At 30.9% G+C, this 21,563-nt stretch overlaps 2 protein-coding genes across 3 annotated transcripts; both read left to right on the top strand.

The window, feature by feature from the left end:
- The first annotated feature begins 1,428 nt into the window (after positions 1-1,428).
- Positions 1,429-8,555, top strand: LOC124835195 (portal protein). 2 transcript variants are annotated; one of them, XM_088096896.1, is made up of 21 exons: positions 1,429-1,618; positions 1,730-2,484; positions 2,606-2,671; positions 2,807-2,947; positions 3,031-3,152; positions 3,352-3,516; positions 3,664-3,769; positions 4,094-4,199; positions 4,290-4,400; positions 4,827-4,990; positions 5,123-5,240; positions 5,554-5,778; positions 5,898-6,106; positions 6,314-6,481; positions 6,565-6,670; positions 6,758-6,895; positions 7,039-7,197; positions 7,383-7,589; positions 7,685-7,879; positions 7,969-8,040; positions 8,140-8,555. In XM_088096896.1, the coding sequence occupies exons 1-21, from the start codon at positions 1,571-1,573 to the stop codon at positions 8,296-8,298; spliced, it is 3,540 nt and encodes a 1,179-aa protein (XP_087953022.1). In that variant the 5' UTR covers positions 1,429-1,570; the 3' UTR covers positions 8,299-8,555. The 2 variants fall into 2 exon arrangements, with proteins under 2 accessions (XP_087953022.1, XP_087953018.1); XM_088096892.1 differs by having other exon boundaries at positions 2,804-2,947.
- An 8,799-nt stretch (positions 8,556-17,354) lies between these two features.
- On the top strand, positions 17,355-20,721 carry LOC124835197 (E3 ubiquitin-protein ligase ORTHRUS 2-like). Its single transcript, XM_047310097.2, has 8 exons — positions 17,355-17,894; positions 18,010-18,668; positions 19,085-19,184; positions 19,301-19,362; positions 19,431-19,533; positions 19,635-19,773; positions 19,861-20,078; positions 20,311-20,721. Exons 1-8 carry the CDS (start codon positions 17,505-17,507, stop codon positions 20,533-20,535), a joined length of 1,896 nt encoding a protein of 631 aa, XP_047166053.1. The 5' UTR covers positions 17,355-17,504; the 3' UTR covers positions 20,536-20,721.
- The last annotated feature ends 842 nt before the right edge of the window (positions 20,722-21,563 follow it).

The following is a 21,563-nucleotide window of genomic DNA, read 5'->3' as shown; positions in this document are numbered from 1 at the left end:
TTAACTCTGATAAATTATGTATTTTGTAATCGTTTTACAAATTTATAATATTTGGTAAAACTAATTTCAGTTCATCAAATTTATTATCAAACTTGTTGAAATAACTCGAGTTTGATAAAATTACATATCTTTTATTTTTCTATCAAATTCGAAGAACACCAACTTGAAAATAAATATATATGTATATATAGATAGAGTCAACGTACATAAGTCTCTCATGAATTTATTTTTAATATTATTCTAAAAAATTTCTTATCCATAAATGTATTTTATGTGTATTATAAGACTTTTGTTTATATTTTATCAATGTATATTTTGGCTAGATATTACATTTAAACAAATTATATCGAATATTAAATTAGAAAAAGAATTTGCATATTTTTTTCATTCAAAACTTCCAAACTTTATTTTCATGCATTTATGTTAGTATTGTCAAAATATATTAGAATTTGCATATTAACCTAACTCATTAAAAGTTTGAGTTTGATTGTATTTGAAAAAAATGAAATTTTTTTATATGTGTCAATTTTTAACCCGACTCACTTAGTGAGTCGTTTGCTCACTAACTCACAAAGTTTAATTTAATTATTTATTATTAGTTAACATGAGAATAAAAAAAAATGTTTCAACAAAGCAAAGTGTCATACATTTATCTATTGAAAACTCTAATATGATAAATGAATAAACGACACAAAAGTTATTAATATTATAAACTTATTTATTCGATTTTTGGATTTGTTTTTTAATTACATTTTGAGTTGTATGTTAATTTTTTGATTTTAACATTGTAAAATTATTTAAATTTAAATTATAAAAAAATGTAATTTTTTTATTTAAAAGTTGTAATTAAATGAATTAGTGAACCAATTCATTTAAAAAAAAATTAGACAAAATGACCGATTGTAATAACACTAATTTAAGTCAAAGTTAAATATTGTATAACAATTTATGCTTCCTTACAAAAATTCTTCTAAGAAAAAAAAAGTATATATATATATATATATATATATATATATATATATATATATATATATATATATATATATATATATATATATATATATATAAAAATAAAGGGGAATAATTGGTTTTAAGTGAATTTAGTAAATGGTAGATAAAACGCTTAAATAATAAAGTAGTTGAAAAAGGTTCTTGAATAACCAGAATAATTTTTTTATTTGAACTTTATATTGGCAGTAAATTTTACTGAGTCAATTAACAACTTAAGAAAACTGCGCTATCATTCGTTTTTACTAATTAAGGACTTTTTATTATTTAAAAAACATATTGGAATTAATTAAAAAAATATTGGTATTTTTAGTATGAAATCATTCGTTTATTTAGGGAAACGTGCTATAATTTTTATACAAAATATAAAGAACGATCTATGACGGAATAAAGGTTTGAAAATTCAAAGTAGCCGTTGGCAGTGACGAGAGTTCCCCTGTTTTAGTTCTACACTACACTCTGGTTCCTTGCATTACTGTCTCTAAATCACGCTCCTTTCGCTTTTCGCTTATTCCTCTGTTTCCTTTTCATTCATTCTTTCTTTCTCTCTCTTACCTTCGCCATGTTTACCGAAGGTCTGGACGAGAGCGCAATCCAATGGATCAATCAGGTAACTCTCCTTCTTTTTTCTTCTGTGCGATTCCAACTATTTCACTTTCTTTTTTGGTCACTCGTTTTAGGGATTCCATGACCCTTTTTCCAACATTAATGTTTTCTACAGGGATCCAAACCAAAGCTTGAGGTTGAAGATTCTCCTCCTTCTCTCATACGCTCTCCTCTGGCCGAGAAAATCAGCACCAGCGATCGATTCCCGAGATCTCCTATCTTGAATTCTGCCAACAGTCTCAATTCCCCTGTTCTGCCTCCATTGAAGTTTCACTCAGCTTTGTTACAGCCGCGCAACCTCGCATTTGGCTACGGCGATCACCATGTCGACGACGACAGCGACGTCAGCATGGAGGATGCCTACTCCGACGAAGAACTATCTGCCCCCAGCAACCTTGATTACTCTGACTCACCAATTCCACACAACTATGACGAGGAACAATTGTTTGGATCTAAACCCCAAGGGCAAGGGCGCTGTGGAATTCTCAAGACCGGTTTATCCAATCAAAACCTAACCATTCAGGTTCCATGCAGTGTCAGAAGATTCACAGACGGAGAAGTCGGTTTCAATAAATGTGTTCAAAGGAAACTCACTCCAGTTGGTGGCGCTGTTCGGTCTCGAAAGAAATTTCACCTTTCCAATGTGAAACGTCCTGATGACGCCGTCGGATTGGGTACTCCAAGTGCTCCTCCCATCATTGATGCTGATTTTTCAATTGAGAGGGATTCAGAAAGCTCGGTCAAGAATGAACCAACTGACCGTGCATCGTGGCCATCAAGAGACTCTGTGGATTATGATGGCTCAAAAAGTGAGAGTTCAATTGAACAAAAACCCAACACTGTTACAAAAACCACTGAGCCTGGGGAAAGGTGTTGTTATTTCTGCCTTCACTCACTGCAACGATCTCTGTTTCTCTTTCTCTCTTTTTATCTGTTCGGAATTCTCCTTCCTCTAACCTGTTGTCGTGTATTTCTATATTAAACTCTGCAGACTGGACAATACTTTAACAGATGACATAGAAAGACAGACCCCTCGTTTACAATATTACAGCAACAGGTGCCCCCAATCTTTTACTTTGAATCAACATTAATACTTTGCTGACATAGTTAAATTTAATAAATATAGTTCACATTGCCATTTTGAAATTCACATTTAAATCCCACTTTCTTTTATGGAATGTTATCTCAGCAGCTGCAATAGTCAATATGCCTGGCAAACCCTTATCACTTATGACGCCTGCATACGCTTATGTCTACAAGCATGGGCAAAAGGATGCACTGAGGCTCCAGAGTTTTTAAAAGACGAATGTCTGGCTCTCCGAGGTGCCTTTGGGTGGGTTTCATATTGTTTAACAAGCGCACTTCTTTTTTCATTTATTGCTTTCCTTCATTTATTAAAGTTCACGATTTCCTTAGATTGCACGAGTTTTTGTTACAACCTCGAGGTGTAAAGCTAACTGAAGGGAAAAATACAAGAAACTCAGAACAAATAGTTCCCCTGAAGATTAAGAAAGTTTTAGGGAAAATCAGGGTGGAAGGTAATCTTACAATCTCGACAGATTTTTATCCTTCAAATACTATGAATGTAAGTAGGACTATAATTGTAAGTTATTGTATGAAATGACGTTTTTTTAGACATTTTAATACTTACTTTTTTGTAATCATGTTTATTAACATTGGATCTCCTTCAAACGACTTGAGAATATCGTAATATGACATCCTATGTGAAAACTGCAGTGAAGAAACTCCGCATTATACCTAGACAAAAACTTAAGATCACAAAGTCACAGAGGGGATCACACTACATGCAGGCTGGGGTGGAATATGTACGGCATGTTTCATCACTTGTGAAAACTGGCATAAATTCTATGAAGTCGGCCACCTTCTCACTGGCATCAGAAGGTTAGTTCATTTTATAGTTTAGAAATCTTTTAACCTTTATATGGGATGGGACATATCTCACTGAAACATTTATAGATTTCTTTTCATTAACACCAATCCTGTGATTACACAATGAATGAATAAAAGATGTCTGCTTTATTCTTGTAGAGCCACTACATTGTTTAATCCAACTTAAGAGTACAACGGAAGAAAATGAATCAGAGCCATCTTCTGCAATTCTTTTGCGCCCTGGAAGTGGAGATTACCATGACTTGTAAGTTTTTTATTTTTAATTTTATGTTTCAACTGGGAGATGTTCTTCTGATTGATCTGCTGTCAGGCTCTTAAAAAATAGTGAAACATTAAAGTCAGTGAAGGTTTTCCAAATGCATTTTAGCAGGATATAGTTGAAGACAATTGATGAAAAACCAATCTTAAGTGTTGAAAATAATATTATCTGCTGGTACACAGCCTGCTTTTTAAGATGGCAATTTACATTGTTTATTCTTTGAGAAACTAAAAGTTACAATCACACATCTTGATTTCTTCCATTGTTGAAATATAATCATAAAAATCTTGCACTGATTTGTAATTTCAGTTTCCCATTGAGCCAAGGGGATGCTTTAATTGTAGAAGTCCAAGATTCCAAAAAGGCAGTCCATGGTGAAGCAAGAATTCCAATTTCATCCCTCAGTGATAATCCTGTATGAATTCTACCCTTTCATAGTCCATAAATATTACTCCTCGACCCTGCACCTTCCACATTCACATAATGAATTATCTTGAATGAGCAGAGTGACCGAATTAGGTGGTGGCCAGTATATCACGATGAACGTGAATGTGTTGGCAAGATCCAGCTGTCTATCGGCAGCACAATGACGAGCAAGGAGAACACTCATATTAAGGTTCTGTGTCTACCAAAAATTAGTTTCATAAATATTGTTTTTTTCAGTAGAAATTTTTCAGTTAGTTGATGTAGGATGATCCTCCGAGTTAACATCTGTGGATAAAGGCAAAGAAGTAACAGTTTATCAAGCATGTAGATGAAATATTTTTAATAACTGGATTCTATCTTGGATTAATTATGACGAGGATCAAACTTATCAACTGTGTTTAATCAAATTTATCATCTGTTGGTATTAAAAGAGAAACCTATTATAATTTTATTGTACCAAGTATTTATTTTTAATTTATTTAAAGAAAAGGCTCATCATGACTAAATTATTATTTTATCTTAGACTTGACCAGTAAACACCAAGGTATCATTTCTGGCTATGCCGTTCTGAGCATAGATTTGTGTTTCCATTTGCTCAGTTTCTACATTTCTGCAGAGTGCGGCTGTTGTGGAAACTCAAGCTTATGATTTATTATTGGAGGGCGCCATGAGTGCGCAGCATTTTCACTCCCGAAACTTGCGTATAAATGGACACTGGAAATGGTTGTTAGATGCATTTGCAGACTATTATGGAGTTTCTAATTCATATGCCAAGCTGAGGTATTTCAATTTCATTTGGGTGCCCTAAAAGATGTGGAATGAAATGGTTTTTTATATTCTTTACTCTGCTATATGATTTGTTTATTTTTTTAATTCATTTTTCTTCACTTACCTGCGGTGGTCTTCTTGTAGATATCTATTACATGTGATGAATGTGGCAACTCCAACCAAGGACTGCCTAGAGCTTGTGAGAGAATTGCTTGAACCCCTAATAAAGGCCAGAAGTGAGAGGAGTTTGACCAGGCAGGAGGTAAGTCACATATTGCTCTCTTTCCCACAGTAGTAATACTTCCCAAGTCATGTACTTCTGTTGTTCCAGCTTCTGTTGTTTAGAGTTCAGACCACATTAATACTTGTTGCTATACAAGTTTTTGCACTTCATAAAAGAAAAATTATATGAACAGAAAACATGCGTAAAAGTATAATGAGTAATTGCTTGTATTTCTTTTACTGAGAAATCTGTTATTTTTTATAACTAATGCTTTTTCTGTCTAACCAAATTTGCAATTCATGATTTTTGGAAATGGATAATGGTGTAACAATTTTCTCTATTTATTTCTCAGAGAAGTATGCTTTCAGACTGTGAAACTCAAATTGAAAGTCTTCTAGCAACTGTTTTTGAGAATTACAAATCGCTAGATGAAAACTCGCCATCAGGCTTAACAGATCATTTTGGTCCATCAATTGAGTCTGCGGCACCAGCCTTGGATCCTGCCGTTCAAGTTTACACTAGTCTTCATGATATACTATCTCTAGATGCTCAAACTATTCTAAGAAACTATCTTCAGGTAATTAAATTTTGCACCATTAACTGACATATGGTGCTCCTGTTCAACATAATTTCAATCTTGAATGCTAAAACTTTTTTCCCTTGTTTGAGTCTAAATGAAGTGTTTACTGTCAACAGACTGCAGCAAAAAAAAGGTGTAGAAAACACATGATGGAGACTGATGAATTTGTGTCAAGCACCTCTGAATGTTACCAAATGGATACCATTACCATCTCAACGGCCTACTTGAAGATGAAGAATCTTTGTGTTTCTATAAGAAATGAAATTCAGGCAGACATAAAGATCCACAATCAGCATACGATCCATGGTCAGCATATATTTCCCAGGTATTTCGCAGGAACAGCCTCCTTTCATACTGTTAACTGACTAACAAGTGGCTTTTTAATTCCTAGTGCATAAAATTACAACGAGGGATTATATTTATCTATTATCCTACTGGATACGAGAGCATTACGCCTGTTACCACGTCTATTTTGTCCGAACATTTTAATTTTGGTTCGCAGATTGTCTTAGATCTATTTTTCAATTTTCAGTTCAATTGATCTCACAAACATAACAGCGGCAGTTTACAGCACAGAGTTGTGTAAAAGGCTGAGAGCTTTCCTTTCAGCGTTGCCACCATCGAGTCCACAGGCACATGTAAATGAGCTTCTAGTTGCGGCTGCAGATTTTGAACGGGATTTTGAGTCATGGAATATAAGGTTTGTAACATGCAAATACAAATACTATAGATTCCCAAAAGTTAAAATATACTTTCTGACATGCAATTCTCTTCACTTTTTAGTCCCGTACAGGGAGGAGTAGACTCCAGAAATTTGTTCCACAACTATATCATGGTGTGGATACAGGATATGCAACTTAGTTTACTAGATTTATGTAAAGCAGAAAAGGTAGTTGTCATTTCAGTTGTTTTATGTACAACAAAATACTTGTACCTACAAATGAGTTGACCTCCCCAATACAAACATATGATACAGGTGCCATGGGCTGGAGTAACCACAAATCACTCCACCTCCCCATTTGCTGAGGAAATGTATGAGAAAATCAAAGACAACCTTACCCAGTATGAAGTAGTAATCAATAGATGGCCTCAATACTCACTTTATTTGGAAAATGTAAGTTCTAAACTAGACATATTTCTATTTTAACCCATAAGCATTCAAGATATCTTTTTCTAGTGTCTCTCTCTGCTCTCATGCATACAAGTAATCCCTAACATCCTTGAGTTTGTGGTCCTTGCTCTTTTTCTCTCTGTAAGGCTGTTGCAAACATTGAAAGGGCAATTGTGAAATCCCTCGAGAAACAATACAGCGATACCTTAACTCCTTTAAAGGATAGCATACCAAAGAGACTTCACTTGCAAGTTCAAAAGATAGCTAGAAGACAATCAGCTAGTGTTCATTTGCTTCCTAATCAAGTAAGTTTTCTGAATTCTTGCTTTTGTCCAGATACCAAAACCCACTCAGATTAAATACTCAAAATTTTAAGCTCACACAAACTTTTGTGGCATAATAGAAAGCATGCAGGACTGATGTCTACTGATGTCTATCTATAATGTGTTTATATATTGAAATATTTTCTTACATTTTGCTTTATCCACAGTTAGGAATATTCTTGAATACCCTCAAGAGGATTCTTGATGTCCTACATTGTAGAGTGGAAGACATCCTAAATTCATGGGCCTCCTGTCTACCTGTCATGGGTGATAAGAAGACACTGTTTGGGGAGCAAATGAATGGAATAACTGTTCTATTGAGAACCAAATACAAAACTTATTTGCAAGCAATAATAGGGAATGTTGTCAACAATGTAAAATCATTCAGACTCCTTTAATCTAAATTTTAAAATTATTGTAAAGGAAACCTCTAATGTTTATTTACATTTGATGCAATTGAATTGTTCAGATGCAAGCTAATCGAAACACAAGGCTGAAAAAGATTCTTGAGGAAACAACAGAAACTGATGGAGAAGCAGAAGTCCGTGAAAGAATGCAGTTGCTGAACTCACAACTCATTGATTTCATCTCCAACGTGCATGACGTCTTTACCAGCCAGATTTTTATAGCAGTATGTCGTGGATTATGGGATAGGATGGGAGAGGTATCCAACTAAAACTCGTATATCTCTTTTTACATTGTTGGTTCGGAATTTTCATGGATCTCATTTATTTTGATTCATTTTTGTGCTAGATTATTTTGAAATTTCTGGAAGGAAGGAAAGAAAACAGGATATGGTACAACGGCTCGTCCTACGCACTTGGGGTAAGTCAATAATATTAGATTATGTGCATAGTCTTTTATGGTGTCGATTGCAATATTGTATGTTGTATATTGTATGACGTGGACTGTTTCACTTCGTAGATATTGGATGATACTTTTGCTTCTCAAATGCAACGATTACGAGGAAATGCGTTGCAAGACAAAGATATTGAGCCTCCTCGCTCAGTGATTGAAGCTAGGTCTATTCTTTGTAAAGACACGGCAAATGCATCCGATCCATCTAATTACTTCTACATATAATTTATTTAGCTTTAGCTATAAATATATATTCCCAAATTTCCCTGATATTGTTGAGAGGGGTGGGAGATTATTCTTTGCATGTAAATGTAATAATGTATGTAAGGTCAGGTTTCAGAACTCTACATTCATTTTATTCTTTTTGCATGTAAAATGTAATAATAGACTTTTGTTCAGTCCCATCAGAGGTCGTTCTTTATTGAAAATCCTCAGTGATTTTTTTTAATAATAATAATCTCATTAAAGGTAGCTTTAATCCATTGATCTTGCATTTGGACTTGGGGGAGTGATCCAAGGATTGTTTCAAAATTTAGAACATTTTAGCCAATTTGTTGTGTATTTGGCCATTGTGCTATTAGTTTAATTGTTAATAATGTGTTAATCTGTCTCGTTTCTATTAAGATAAATATATATTTTTTTGTGTGTGTGTGTGTGATAACTTACATCAAAAAGTGTATCTTCTGTGTTTCTTTGGGGTAAATATAATAATATTATTTGATTTAGACATAACAAGGGATGGAACTATCTTCACGATGTAAAACCATTTGTTGTGAAATGTATGATGTTGTGAATTCATGTTCGATACCCTCTTATAGAATTCTTCGAACTCCTTGAAGGTATACTTTCTATTATCATCACTTCTCAATACATTGAGTGATATATGTCACCTTGCTTTTCAACCAGTAATTTAAACTTTATAAATTTCACTTATCACTTTTATTAAATGTACTCATTCTCATACAGAAAAAAAAAAGACACAAAATATTTGTTTTCACCTAATAAAATAATGTCAAGAAGGCCCACATAAAGCCACGTGTAATAATACTTACTAGGGCTGGGCAAAAATAACTTAACTATACTAAACTATAGTTAACTGTACTATTTTATACTAAAAAAAACTAAAAAAAACTAATCTATTTTAACTAAAAACTAATTATACTATTGTCTAGTTCAGTTTAGAAAAACTGAACTTATTATATTTCTAGTGCAGTTAACTAAAAACTGAACTATGTTTAGTGAGTTTCTATCACTTCTACCTTCATTTTGTTCTAAAACTGTAAGTTAGATGAATAACTCTATGAAAAACTCAACCTAGTTACGTGTAGTATTAATCTTATCTCACTTTTAAATACTTATTTTTTCATTTTTTTATTTCTTATGCTATGTTTAATTATATTTTAATTTGATTTCTTTTACATTTTTAATTTTTATTTATATTTTTAATATTTTTTATATTATTTGATATTTATTTATACTATTAAATTTTTTTAAAAATATATGTTCGAAATATTTTTATAACATTTTATATTTATTTTTGTATATATTTTATGATATTTGTATCTATTATTTGTATGTTATGTTTTACGGTTAAATATTATTTATTATGTATTTATTTATGGTTTTTTTATACTTTTGAATTTATTTCTTAAAATTTTATTAATTTTTAATTTTTTTAATATTTGATATTTTTCAATTTGAAATTTTATTTATTTTTTTCGTATTTTGTAATTTGTTTAAATAGTTTTTGTTTATTTCAAAATTTACATTTGTTTGTTTTTTTTAATCTCTAATTACTTATTGATAGGGCTGGGCATGATTAACTAAATTATACTAAACTATGGATTATCTATACTATTTTGCACTATAAAAACTAAACTACTTTTTATAAAAACTGAATTATATATATATCTCTAATTAATTTTTACGTCACTTTTATATATATATATATATATATATATATATATATATATATATATATATATATATATATATATATATAATAAAATCTAAATTATATATATATATATATATATATATATATATATGTGTATATATATATATAAATGTTCTTTTTCAAGTCTCTTAAAAAGTTAACTATTATTATAATAATTATTAAAATAAAATGATATTATTAAATTTATACTAAAATAATTATATATTTTAAAAAAACTAAATTTTATTATATTGTAATTATATTTCAAAAACTCGTAATTATTTTTATAACTTAATAAAATTAACTATAATTGTAAAAATAAAAAGATAAAAGTACTTATGTAAATAATTATAAAATATAATATTATATATATATATATATATATATATATATATATATATATATATATATATGAGAATTCAGAAAAAGGTGAGAAGAGAAGAAATATGAGAGTTTTTATATTAAACTAGATAATTGTCAAAATAAAAATATTTCGAATAACGCAAAACAGAGATAAACAGAAATATTTTTTAGAGATTAAGTTTTTAATCTATATAAAATAATATATAAACAAATTTATATTATTAAATTAAACTATATTTAATATGAGAATCAAATTTTAGACATTTTATATTTTTAAATTAATAATAAATAGTAATGATAAATAATTATAGTTATTAATTTAATTTTAATAATATGATAAAATAGTACCAATAATATTTCATTAATTTTTTTAAATTTTTTATTATAATTATTTACTAATTCTAATTATATAGATTTATAATTTAATTTTTTTAAATGCTGTGATGTTATTGAATATTAATTTATTTGTTTGTAATTATTAAAAAAAAATCAAATTGAACTAATTCTTTTAACTCTATCGATGATTAGCCATTGACAGTTGTACTAGTGCAAAACCACATTTATTTATTAGAAAAAGGTGCATTGTAGTTAACTGAATTGTTTTGTAGTTAACTGAACTAAAAAATAGTTTAGTTCAGTTTTATTGAACTATTTTCTAGTGCAGTTCAGTTTTTTTAAACTATTTTATAGTTAATTGTAATAGATTTATAGTGCAGTGCAAATAGTGCAGTTTGTCCACCCCTAATACTTACAAACAATACATCGTGATACACCATATGTGATATATCTAATGATCTCATTAGCAAATGTGAATTAAGAGAGTTTTTTAGGTTACTCTTTACTGAGACTTTTTACGAGAATAAGCATATTTTAAAAAATTACAAAAATAGACAGGTTGTGTAGTCTCACACGATTGCATATGAAGAAGTTATATATTGTTTAGACAACTTCATATTTAACATATCTAAACGCGTTATAATTAATTATGAATGGTGTGTTCACTTCAAAGAGATAACATGAGGAAGAGAGAGTGAAAAGATACGAAGGTATCTGAGAATAAATTGTGTTATTTGTTTTAATGTATTTAGAAATGATCGAGAGTTAATTTAGAGGTAAAGTTTATGTATGATTTAATTGATTTAAAAAATTTTAAAAATGTTTTAATAGATATATAACGAAGATTATCAAATTGTCATTGATGATAATATTAATATAAAATAATATTTTTTGATAAAAATTATTTGGAATAGTAGAATAAAAAAATTAATAAATAATTAAAATAGAGAAGCGACATGTAGATTATAATAAAATGGAGAAATATAAAATTTATAAATTCTTTGGATAAATTTTTCATAAATATTAAAAAAAAGTTAAAATATAAGATTATTGTTGTATTTTGTAATTAAAAAGAATATATTATTATTTAATATTATTATTACTATTATATTAATATAATCTCATTATTATACAATAATAATAATATTATTATATGATATAACATGTACATATAGAAGTGTGAGAGGGTCAACAAATTACAGGATGAAAGTAACTCATTACAGAAATAGTTCAAATTCATTACATCTAAACATATTAGGAATATTACGATAAAAAAATTATTCTATCCTCACAAATCTCTTCGTTTTGGTGAGATAGCATCTCGCAATTCCTCTCCTTTACTCACTCACAAACCGTTAAAAGTGAACACACCCTAATCTTGCAAATCTGTTTTGGTAAATCCATCCACGCAATGAATCTGAGCAAACAAACACTCTAAAAAACTGTAAATCGATTATGAGAATTGATAACCAATTAGGTTAAGTTGAAGTCATGTGGGAGTATGCTACTTCAAGATTGAAATTGTGTGGAAATAGACGACTTCATCCTTGAACTTTTTAGATATGCTAGATTCTCATATAAGGAATACACAACTTCTTTTGATGAAGTCGTTTTTTTAAAACCTGCTTACTATTCGTGTGAACACAATGCATACCATGCACAACTTGCACATTCTTCCCGAGTATAGTTTTGCCTTCCTTCCATTTAATTATAACGTTACCAAAATTTTCAGTACGTAAGGTTTTATCGTTAGCGAATTTCAATTTTGCTGATTTGATTGTGTCTAAATTAATAATAAGTCACTCCTTTATTTCGTACCATACGATTAAAATAATTCAATTGCTAAGAATTAAAGATCTTGATAACAAATTACATTGGACTTCATGGGTGCTCCTTTTGATACCTTCTCCAATCAAAAGATGCCATCTGGCATTACTTAAGATTATAGTCAAACCACAATTCTAACTATGGTCGTCAAATCCCGAAGATTCCAACTCCAGATTCAAACAACGGCGAATCACAGAAAGCAGCATTTCATATCCACTTCCTTTGTCGCATATCCCGTGATCTTCCTCCGCGCCTCTCGTAAAATCGATCCAGCGAGGTGGATTTCCGGCATCCTCAAACACGTGATCGCCGATGACCTCCTCGTGATCGCCGGTGAGAGACTCCACGATCTCGAAACCGTAATAATTTTCAGGTTTCCGGCGAATAAGAAACATAACGCCGTTTTCGTGACTTGCTTGGCTGCGACGCAGCGCATGGGAAAAACGGTGGACAGTACTCATCTTAGCATTTTGAAGTTGGAGAGGTGGAGGAGGATGTGAGGGTGAAATCAGCAAGAATGAAGAGTGGGTGATCGACATTGGGCTGAGTGACGAGGCGATATTGTGGTACAGTTGCAGTTTGACTCTCATCTAAAATAATGCCACACAACATGCATTGCATCCACGTGAATTCAAGAAGCACCGCAAGAACGCCCAATTACGGATTTTGTGGCAGCACCGATTGAACGCCCAATTAGATTCTGTAAGAGCACCGAAGGAACTCCCAATTACATTTTGTAGCAGCGCAGAAGCATCTCCTTCCTATCCTTCTTTCTTTGTTTGCATTGAAAAGAACGATCAACCCCTGCATGTAATAACACTCAACAACTTTGTCTTCACCTTTCAACTTTACGGCATTGGGATGCTAACCTTTCTTCAGAGGCTAACCTGCAAATTTATTTCATATCGATATAATCGATGTCGTCGATACAACCGATGGAAGAAGTATTTAAATTCATTAAAAATATTATTTTCTCTAATTAAAAATTAAAACTACTTATAAATGCACATCACCAAACTCTCAATGCGTTTTCTCTGCATACTTTGCATGTTTCAAGCAAAAGATTAAATATGCTTTAAGCAAAATTTAGAAAAAACAAAAATATTTGCTAAAAAAATATACTTTGACACATAAATTTTTTACATTTATTTGATATTATTTTATATTTTTTTTGTAAAAAATAAATATTTTTAATTATTTTATTTTTGTACTTAATATTAAATGGATATAAAAGTGTTAAAAATGAACGTGAAAATGTGTAGTAATTTTCTGTTTAATAAGAACGTTACCGTTGTGTTAATCAAACCAATGAGAGGTTTGAGATTTTGAAACAATAGTAAAATACTTAAAACCGTTAACATGGCAGTAAAAAGGATTTTGCAACAGTATATGTTCCTGTAAGATTTTAACATTTGTTGAAGAACTTCTGTCTTCTGCAAAAAGTAGGTGCTGCTGCTGGAATTCGTTTACCAACAATTGGTGGGTTATTCACACGTTTCAAGGTCGACTTTAATCGATATATTCTTTAACCGTTAAAGCCATTTATAAATATTACCTTCTTTTTTTTACCATTTTTAAGTTTAATATTTTTTTAATTTGTTTTTTCAGTCCGTGTAATTTAATTTCTGTTTTCTTCCTGTTTTTATTATTATGAAAATTTGAGAGAGAGAATAATTATTACCTTTACAACTATTATAATTAAGATTAAAATTTAATTTATAAGTGTCAATTCTACAATAATATTGTCGTGTTTGCATATCCAGATAATATAATTTAACAAACATTAATTATTTAATATTTTTACTTTTCAATAAAAAGAAGGTAAAGGGTTAATCCATCTTAACCTAATTTTTTACGAGTAAATTTAAAGAGTATGGGCAGGACAAGAAAAACAGGCTAACACATTGAAAACATCAAACTGAACAGAGAAATTTTGGCGCATTAACAAGATAGTTCACAAGCCAAGTAAAAAGCTAACTTTACACCTACAGTAGCACCTGTGTATACTATAAATCCAAAACTCAATTTATCGTGATTCTGAAAAAGTATGTTTGATTTACGAACATATCCTTTAGAAATTTATAAAAAAATATTAAAGAAATTACTTAATTAATTTATAAACATTTACAAGATTAGATTTGTATTTATTTATATATTCTAAAATGATTTTCTTTTTAATTTAGGTAAACTTTAAAAAATAAATAAATAAGTAAAGAGAAAATATTTCAAGAAAGATGATAAATTTTACAAAATAAAGTTTGAATAATTTAATACTTTTATTTATAAATTTTTTACTTCACTCATTCTTCAATGTTGAAAACAACTTACGTTTTTAATAATTATTATAAATGACTTTAATATTAAAATAAATTAGCTCGTTACACACAAGTGACATAGGTTTTAGTGGCATTGAGTTTCCTCTAACAATTCAAAATAATTTTAGATTTTTAAAATTATATATATATATATATATATATATATATATATATATCAATATTTTATCTATATTTAATTTTAATTAGTCTGTATTACTTTTTATTTGTACTTTTGATAAGATCATTAAATTTGTATAACTGTCTCTTTCTCTTATGTCAGGATTTGTGTCAGGTGTATTGATTGAAGAATCTTCAAATTTTAGGGTTTTTCTCTCTCTTGTTAGTCCGTGACTTCTTCTATTGTTTTTTCTTTTAGACTGTATTTTATTTATCTGTCCATATATATTTTGTCTCCTATAAAAAATATGGTTTTGGTTAGTTTACAAGGTAATTCTTCAACAATTATTTTTTTATCAACCAAATGTCAATAATACATTTCTCAATGACAATTATATAGAGTAATCTCTCAAATGTGTTGCTCATGAAAGTCTTGTCGGTTGATATATATTATTTTATGCCCTATTATCAAATCATTAACTATTGGAAGTCCTACATTATCAAAACATAAACAGTTAAAAGTCCTATATCGACTCGAGATGAGGTCAATTTAGAATATATAAGTGGGTGCAAATCTTACCTTACAAGTCAGTTTTGTTAAGTTGAATTAGACTTCAAGTTCACTTTTTAATATTAACAATTTTTATCACCCGAGTAAAAAAAAAAACACTTTTACTTAATTTTTATGTGTTTGATAATTAATTATATATGTACAAACTTGATACATATAATTTGTAGTCAAATTTAGGGTTTTAGATGTATTAGATTATTATTACATATTTTATATAAATATTTTATATTTTTTGTTAACTAGTTTGTTATAATTATTTATTTGAATTTTAGGCTTATCCTAGTATTTTTTTATTATAAATACAATACTTTTATACATATATTCAAGATAAATAATCACATACATACTTGTTATTATTTATATGTAAATAATTATTTATAATTTTCACTTAAAACATATTTAATCATATTACATAAGTGAAAATTAATCTTTTAAATTTTTTCTAATAATTAAAAAGTCCATCTGACTCACCTTTGACAGGTCAATTTCTCAGCTATCACAGAACAAGTTGATGCTTTGAAAACATCACCTTATTACTGAACCTACTAAGTGCAATAAAAGCTAACTTTATACCTATTTTAGAATTTTTTACATATTATAATGGTATATGTTGAGAAAAAACAATTCTGCCCATAAAAAAACACCTAGTGAGTAAAACCTAATAATCCATGTTATAATTAGTTAATAAAAAAATTGAACTCAACTAATTTGATATTAAGGGAGCTTAATTAATATTGGCCAAGTCATCTAAGATTGGCATGAGGACAATAATGCATATTCATATTTCCTAAAACTAAATACTTTCCCACCTTGAGGATTTTAAAGTAATTTTTCCAATATAAACTTAAAATCAAATTTTCAACTTTTTCTATCACATATGAAAGCTAAACTTATAGATAAAAAACTTTGATTAAGGATTCAAAGATACCTTCGAGATAACGAAGTAATAGATTTATCTTTATTCTATAAGGTATCTATGCAAAAATCACAATCTTAATTTATGTAAAAGTTTTCAAAACGAAATCAAGAAAATGAATAAATAAGAACTTCGTTTAAAACAAATTCTATTAGAACAAATTTGCTTTATTTTTTACTATTATTAATAAAGTAAACTTTATTATTTACAAACAAATATTTTAGAAATCTATAAAAAAAACAAAACAAATAAAGATAAAATATTTGTAAAAAGACAATAGATTTTGTAAATTGAAATTTGAATAGTTAATTTTTTTTTATTTATAAGCTTAATATTCAAATCCTCTTAATCATTTAAAATAGAGACAATCCTTTAAATATATCATCATATGATGAATTAAACCCACTCATAAATTGCACAGGACCAAAATCTATCAAATACCCTCTCTATATACTCGGAGCATTTCAAGCAAACCATTAAACACAAAGAACTAAAGAAAAAAGAAAAAGAAATATTTAATAAAAACGTTACAACATTGAATCAAACCAATCAGAGGTTTTAATGCGACATTAAAACAAAACAAAAAAAACGTTAATAATCTCAAATTGACATTGAAATAAATATTTATAATTCAAAACCCTTAGAACAAAAATACTACTTTAGTTAAATACAGACGTATTTAAACAGTAATAACGAAAGAGGATTAGTATTAAATATTAATGAGTAATTACATAATTAGAGTTGATGAGTGAAGGAAAGGGAAGGCGAAAGGGTGCGAGGAAGGAGGAATTAGTGATTAATGAATAATTAGTGATAATAATAACAGTGGATAAGGAAGGGGAAAGGGAAAGGAGGGAAATGGCGAAAGGAAGAGAGGGAGAGAATTAGGTTTAGAATTAGAAAATGGTAAATATTCAAAACGGTGATTCCCTCGCTCCGCCAATTAGAATTCGGGTTTTCCATTTTTTCTCTCTATAAAAGGAAACAACCACAAAAAATGAAAACACTCGTTTACTCAGTCGTTGAGTTCATTTCATTGTTGAGGAAGAGATGGCGCAGCTTCCCTGTGACCCCGACGGCGTTTGCATGCGATGCAAGGAGAAACCCCCTTCTTCCCAAACCCTCACTTGCCGGACCTGCGCCACTCCATGGCATCTTTCTTGCCTCACCGAGCCTCCGGTCTCCGATTCTGACACCCACTGGGAGTGTCCTGACTGCTCTGACCTCTCCAATCCTGTCCCCGTCGCTCCCTCCGACGGCATTCTCCTCGCCGTCCGCGATATTCAGTTAGACACGTCGCTCTCCGAAAAACAAAAGGCTAAAAAATGCCAAGAAGTGCTCGCCGGTACCTCGGATCTGTCTAAAGACAAAAATTCCGATATCTTCGACGGGAGTTTCAACTGCTCTATTTGCATGCAACTGCCTGATAGGCCTGTCACGGTATGTTTTTTTCTTTTTTTAATTTGTTGATTTGATGATTGGTTTCTTTATTGGTTATGTATGTGTGAGATCAGATTTACTGAGTGATTGTTTTTTTTTGTGTTTGATGATTAAGACACCGTGTGGGCATAATTTCTGCTTGAAGTGCTTTGAGAAATGTATCACTCAGGGAAGGAACAATTGTGCGAATTGTCGAACTCCAATTCCTGCAAAGATGTATAGTCAGCCGAGAATTAACTCTCAGTTGGCTATGGCTATTCGATTGGCTAAGGCAGCGAGGACTGGGCAGTCTTCTGGGCCTCCTAGAGTGCATCACTTTGTGCGCAATCAGGATCGCCCAGATACTGCCTTTACCACTGATCGGGCGAAGAAAACTGGAAAAGCTAATGCTTGTTCTGGTAAGATTTTTGTTACGGTTCCACCCGACCATTTTGGTCCTATTCCAGCTGAAAACGATCCCAAGAGGAATCGCGGGGTTTTGGTTGGTGACACGTGGGAGGACAGGATGGAATGTCGGCAATGGGGCGCTCATTTACCTCATGTAGCTGGTATCGCTGGACAGAGTAGTTATGGTGCCCAATCTGTTGCGCTCTCTGGTGGTTACGTGGATGATGAGGATCATGGGGAATGGTTCCTTTATACTGGCAGTGGTGGAAGAGATCTGAGTGGAAACAAGCGCACGAACAAACTTCAATCTTTTGACCAGAAGTTTGAAAACATGAATGAAGCTTTGAGACAAAGCTGCCGAATGGGTTATCCTGTTCGTGTTGTAAGGTCAGCTTTTTAATTATACATTATAACTTAATTATACACTTTTTAGCACATTTATTGTAACATGTTCCCTTATTACATCGTATATTAGTAGGTGGACTATAATATTTTCACAATTATATATATTATTATTTTATTTATAATTAATATTATTAATTAAGTTTCATAAATTTTTATTACTAACATGTTATCAATTATTTATTTATTTAATTAATTTAAAAAAATGGCTATCAAAACATTAAACTCTGTCAAAATTTCGCATTAATTGGTTGTGATTTAAACGGTAATGATATATATTTTCTTAATAGGTTCCTTTTTATCGATCAACTAGACAAATGTTAAATTAAAATAGAGTAATTTTTTTTATTAACTTAGGGTTGAGCCATATTGGTCTTAAATTATAACTTATTGTGGTCCAGGTCGCATAAGGAAAAACGTTCTGCTTATGCACCCGAAGCTGGGGTGCGTTATGATGGGGTCTATAGAATAGAAAAATGCTGGCGCAAGGATGGAATTCAAGTAAGATGCTTGGGATTTTAGTCATTGATTTTATTGAAGGACATAGTGGAAAAGTTTTTTGTTTTCTTCTGATGAATCATCCTATATATTTACGGAGAAGCTTTCTTATGTGACAGGGCTGTAAGGTTTGTAGGTATTTGTTTGTGAGGTGTGACAATGAGCCAGCGCCGTGGACAAGGTTCGTTTGTTCTTTCTTTTGCATGCATCTGTCTGTGGACTAGTGTGTCTGACATTTTTATTGTACAGTGATGAATCTGGAGACCTTCCACGCCCACTACCTGAGATCGAGGAGTTAATTGATGCAATTGATATAACAGAAAGGAAGGACGAACCATCGTGGGATTATGATGTAAGTGCTGTGCTTTTCTTTTACACCTATTTGTTGCTGTGTCTAGTTTTTTTTTTTTTTAATTTCGAATGATCTCACTCAGTTCTTTTGATGAAATCTAGGAAGAAAAGGAGTGCTGGTTGTGGAAGAAGCCTCCCCCAGAAAGCAGGAAATCAATGGACTCTAGGTCTGGAGATGGTTCAACAGTCAGAGTTAAACGGAAGCCGGACATCGCGTCTGAGAGAGAAAAGCTGCTGAAAGGTATAATACCCAGACATGGTAAAATAATATAGCCTCCATCGCCACCATTGTAGTCAACCGAAGCTGTAAAATCTTTTTTTTTTTCAGGGTTTCGTTGCGGAATATGCCGCAAGGTGATGCAGTACCCCATTACTACACCTTGTGGTCACAACTTCTGCAAAGCCTGTTTGGAGGGTGCCTTTGCCGGAAAAAGTTTGATGAGGGAAAGGTCACGTGAAGGTGGTCGCAGTTTGCGAGCACAAAAGAATGTTAAGAAATGCCCATCATGTAGTAATGACATTGCTGACTATCTTGAGAATCCGCAGGTACTACTAGAAAATGCCATTTGGTTTTATATTTGCACCAACCATGCATTCCACCCTTATTTGTATTTCTCTGTGTTCTTTACTTTGAAATGCTTCAGTTCACTTTAATTTTGAATTTGTGTGATTGTGCTTCTTAGGTTGGAGTATTCTGCAATTGTTAACTCAGCCGATCCAGATTTTTATTTTTGTTTGATCTCAGTTTTGTTTTGTCATTTCTGTTATTTTATTGCAGGTTAATAGGGAAATGATGACTTTGATAGAATCATGGGGAAAGAAGCCTGAAGAAGAAAACCCTGAGGAGTCAGACGAGAATGATGAAAATGATGATAATGATGATAACGATGAAAGTCTGGAGGATGCAGCCGAGGTTTCAAAACCTTCTGATTATGGTGATAAGGTTCTGGAGGAAATTAAGGACAATGATCTGAATCAGCAACACAAGCGCAGGAAGGAGTGAAAAATGGCTGCTGGTTATTTTGGTCGTTTGCATTTTGGATTTTTATTTTGTTGTTAGGGTTAATGTTGTTGTAGTTTTTTGTTGCCAGCATAAGTTGCTAGTTCTGAACTCTGTCTGCGTTCTTCTTAAATTTCATCTTGTCTGTTTCGTGAGCTTTATGCGATATAAAATTGGTATTTCCTGTTACCCATATCTTAGTATTATGCAGTTTTGTTAAATGTTGTGTGTTAGACAGTTTAAATTTGATGTTGATTTCTTAAGTAAAATTAAAAAAACACAACGGTACAATACACTTGTAACTGAACCCCTTTGCCCTAATAAAGATACATTTTGTGAGGCACCACAAGGTAATTTATTTTATTACATTTTAAATATTGTGGTAAAATACATTTTCGAATAGACAATTTAGGACGGGTTCAAAATTAAGGTATTTGAAATGGTACTTTGATATCTTAAAATTGTTGAATTTAATTCAAGATTAAGGTATTTGAAATGGTACTTTGAACTTCTGCAAAAAAGTGGCTGCTTCTTCAAGAACTCGTGCACAAACTATTGCTGGGTTAGGCACACTCATCTTAATTCAAGATCCTTTTATGTATAAAATATATAATGAAATATATATATTTTTTTTACTTTTTTTAATTTACGTAATTTTATAACTATTATTTGTTTAACCCACATGTGATAGTATCTCTTTGAATCCACAGTTTAATTATTAAAGTAGAATTTAAAGTTACAATAAATTAGCAATTATTTACAATTATGTAGAATTATTTAGAATGATTTGTAGCAACTAGTTTTGTGAAATTCCTTATTGATAATAATTAACTTATAAATGTTGATCTGCAATTAACATTGGTCTATTTAAACAATTCGATCGATAGATGCACTTCAAATTTGAAGATGAATGACAGATCTTCAAATCTTTGTTATGGTGTACATAATTTCAATTAAAAGATTGATGACAGAATTTACATTCGAAGACAATCTAAAGCAAACATGTGTTTTATTTTACCATGTTATTTTAT

This window comes from Vigna umbellata, chromosome 1, assembly GCF_029865625.1.
Source record: "Vigna umbellata cultivar VRB3 chromosome 1, Vumbellata_1.0, whole genome shotgun sequence".
NCBI classification, from domain to species: Eukaryota; Viridiplantae; Streptophyta; class Magnoliopsida; order Fabales; family Fabaceae; genus Vigna; species Vigna umbellata.
The sequence above is the reverse complement of the archived record's forward strand: the minus strand, read 5'-3'. Positions and strand labels throughout refer to the sequence as shown.

Excerpts from the sequence above, each read along its gene's own strand:
- LOC124835197 (XM_047310097.2), top strand. The coding sequence starts at position 17,505 with ATGGCGCAGCTTCCCTGTGACCCCGACGGCGTTTGCATGCGATGCAAG. Across the intron at positions 18,669-19,084 it reads TATCCTGTTCGTGTTGTAAG|GTCGCATAAGGAAAAACGTT; the intron begins GTCAGCTTTTTA and ends ATTGTGGTCCAG. Across the intron at positions 19,363-19,430 it reads GAGCCAGCGCCGTGGACAAG|TGATGAATCTGGAGACCTTC; the intron begins GTTCGTTTGTTC and ends TTTATTGTACAG.
- LOC124835195 (XM_088096892.1), top strand. The coding sequence starts at position 1,571 with ATGTTTACCGAAGGTCTGGACGAGAGCGCAATCCAATGGATCAATCAG. Across the intron at positions 5,779-5,897 it reads TTCTAAGAAACTATCTTCAG|ACTGCAGCAAAAAAAAGGTG; the intron begins GTAATTAAATTT and ends TACTGTCAACAG. Across the intron at positions 6,896-7,038 it reads ACTCACTTTATTTGGAAAAT|GCTGTTGCAAACATTGAAAG; the intron begins GTAAGTTCTAAA and ends TCTCTCTGTAAG.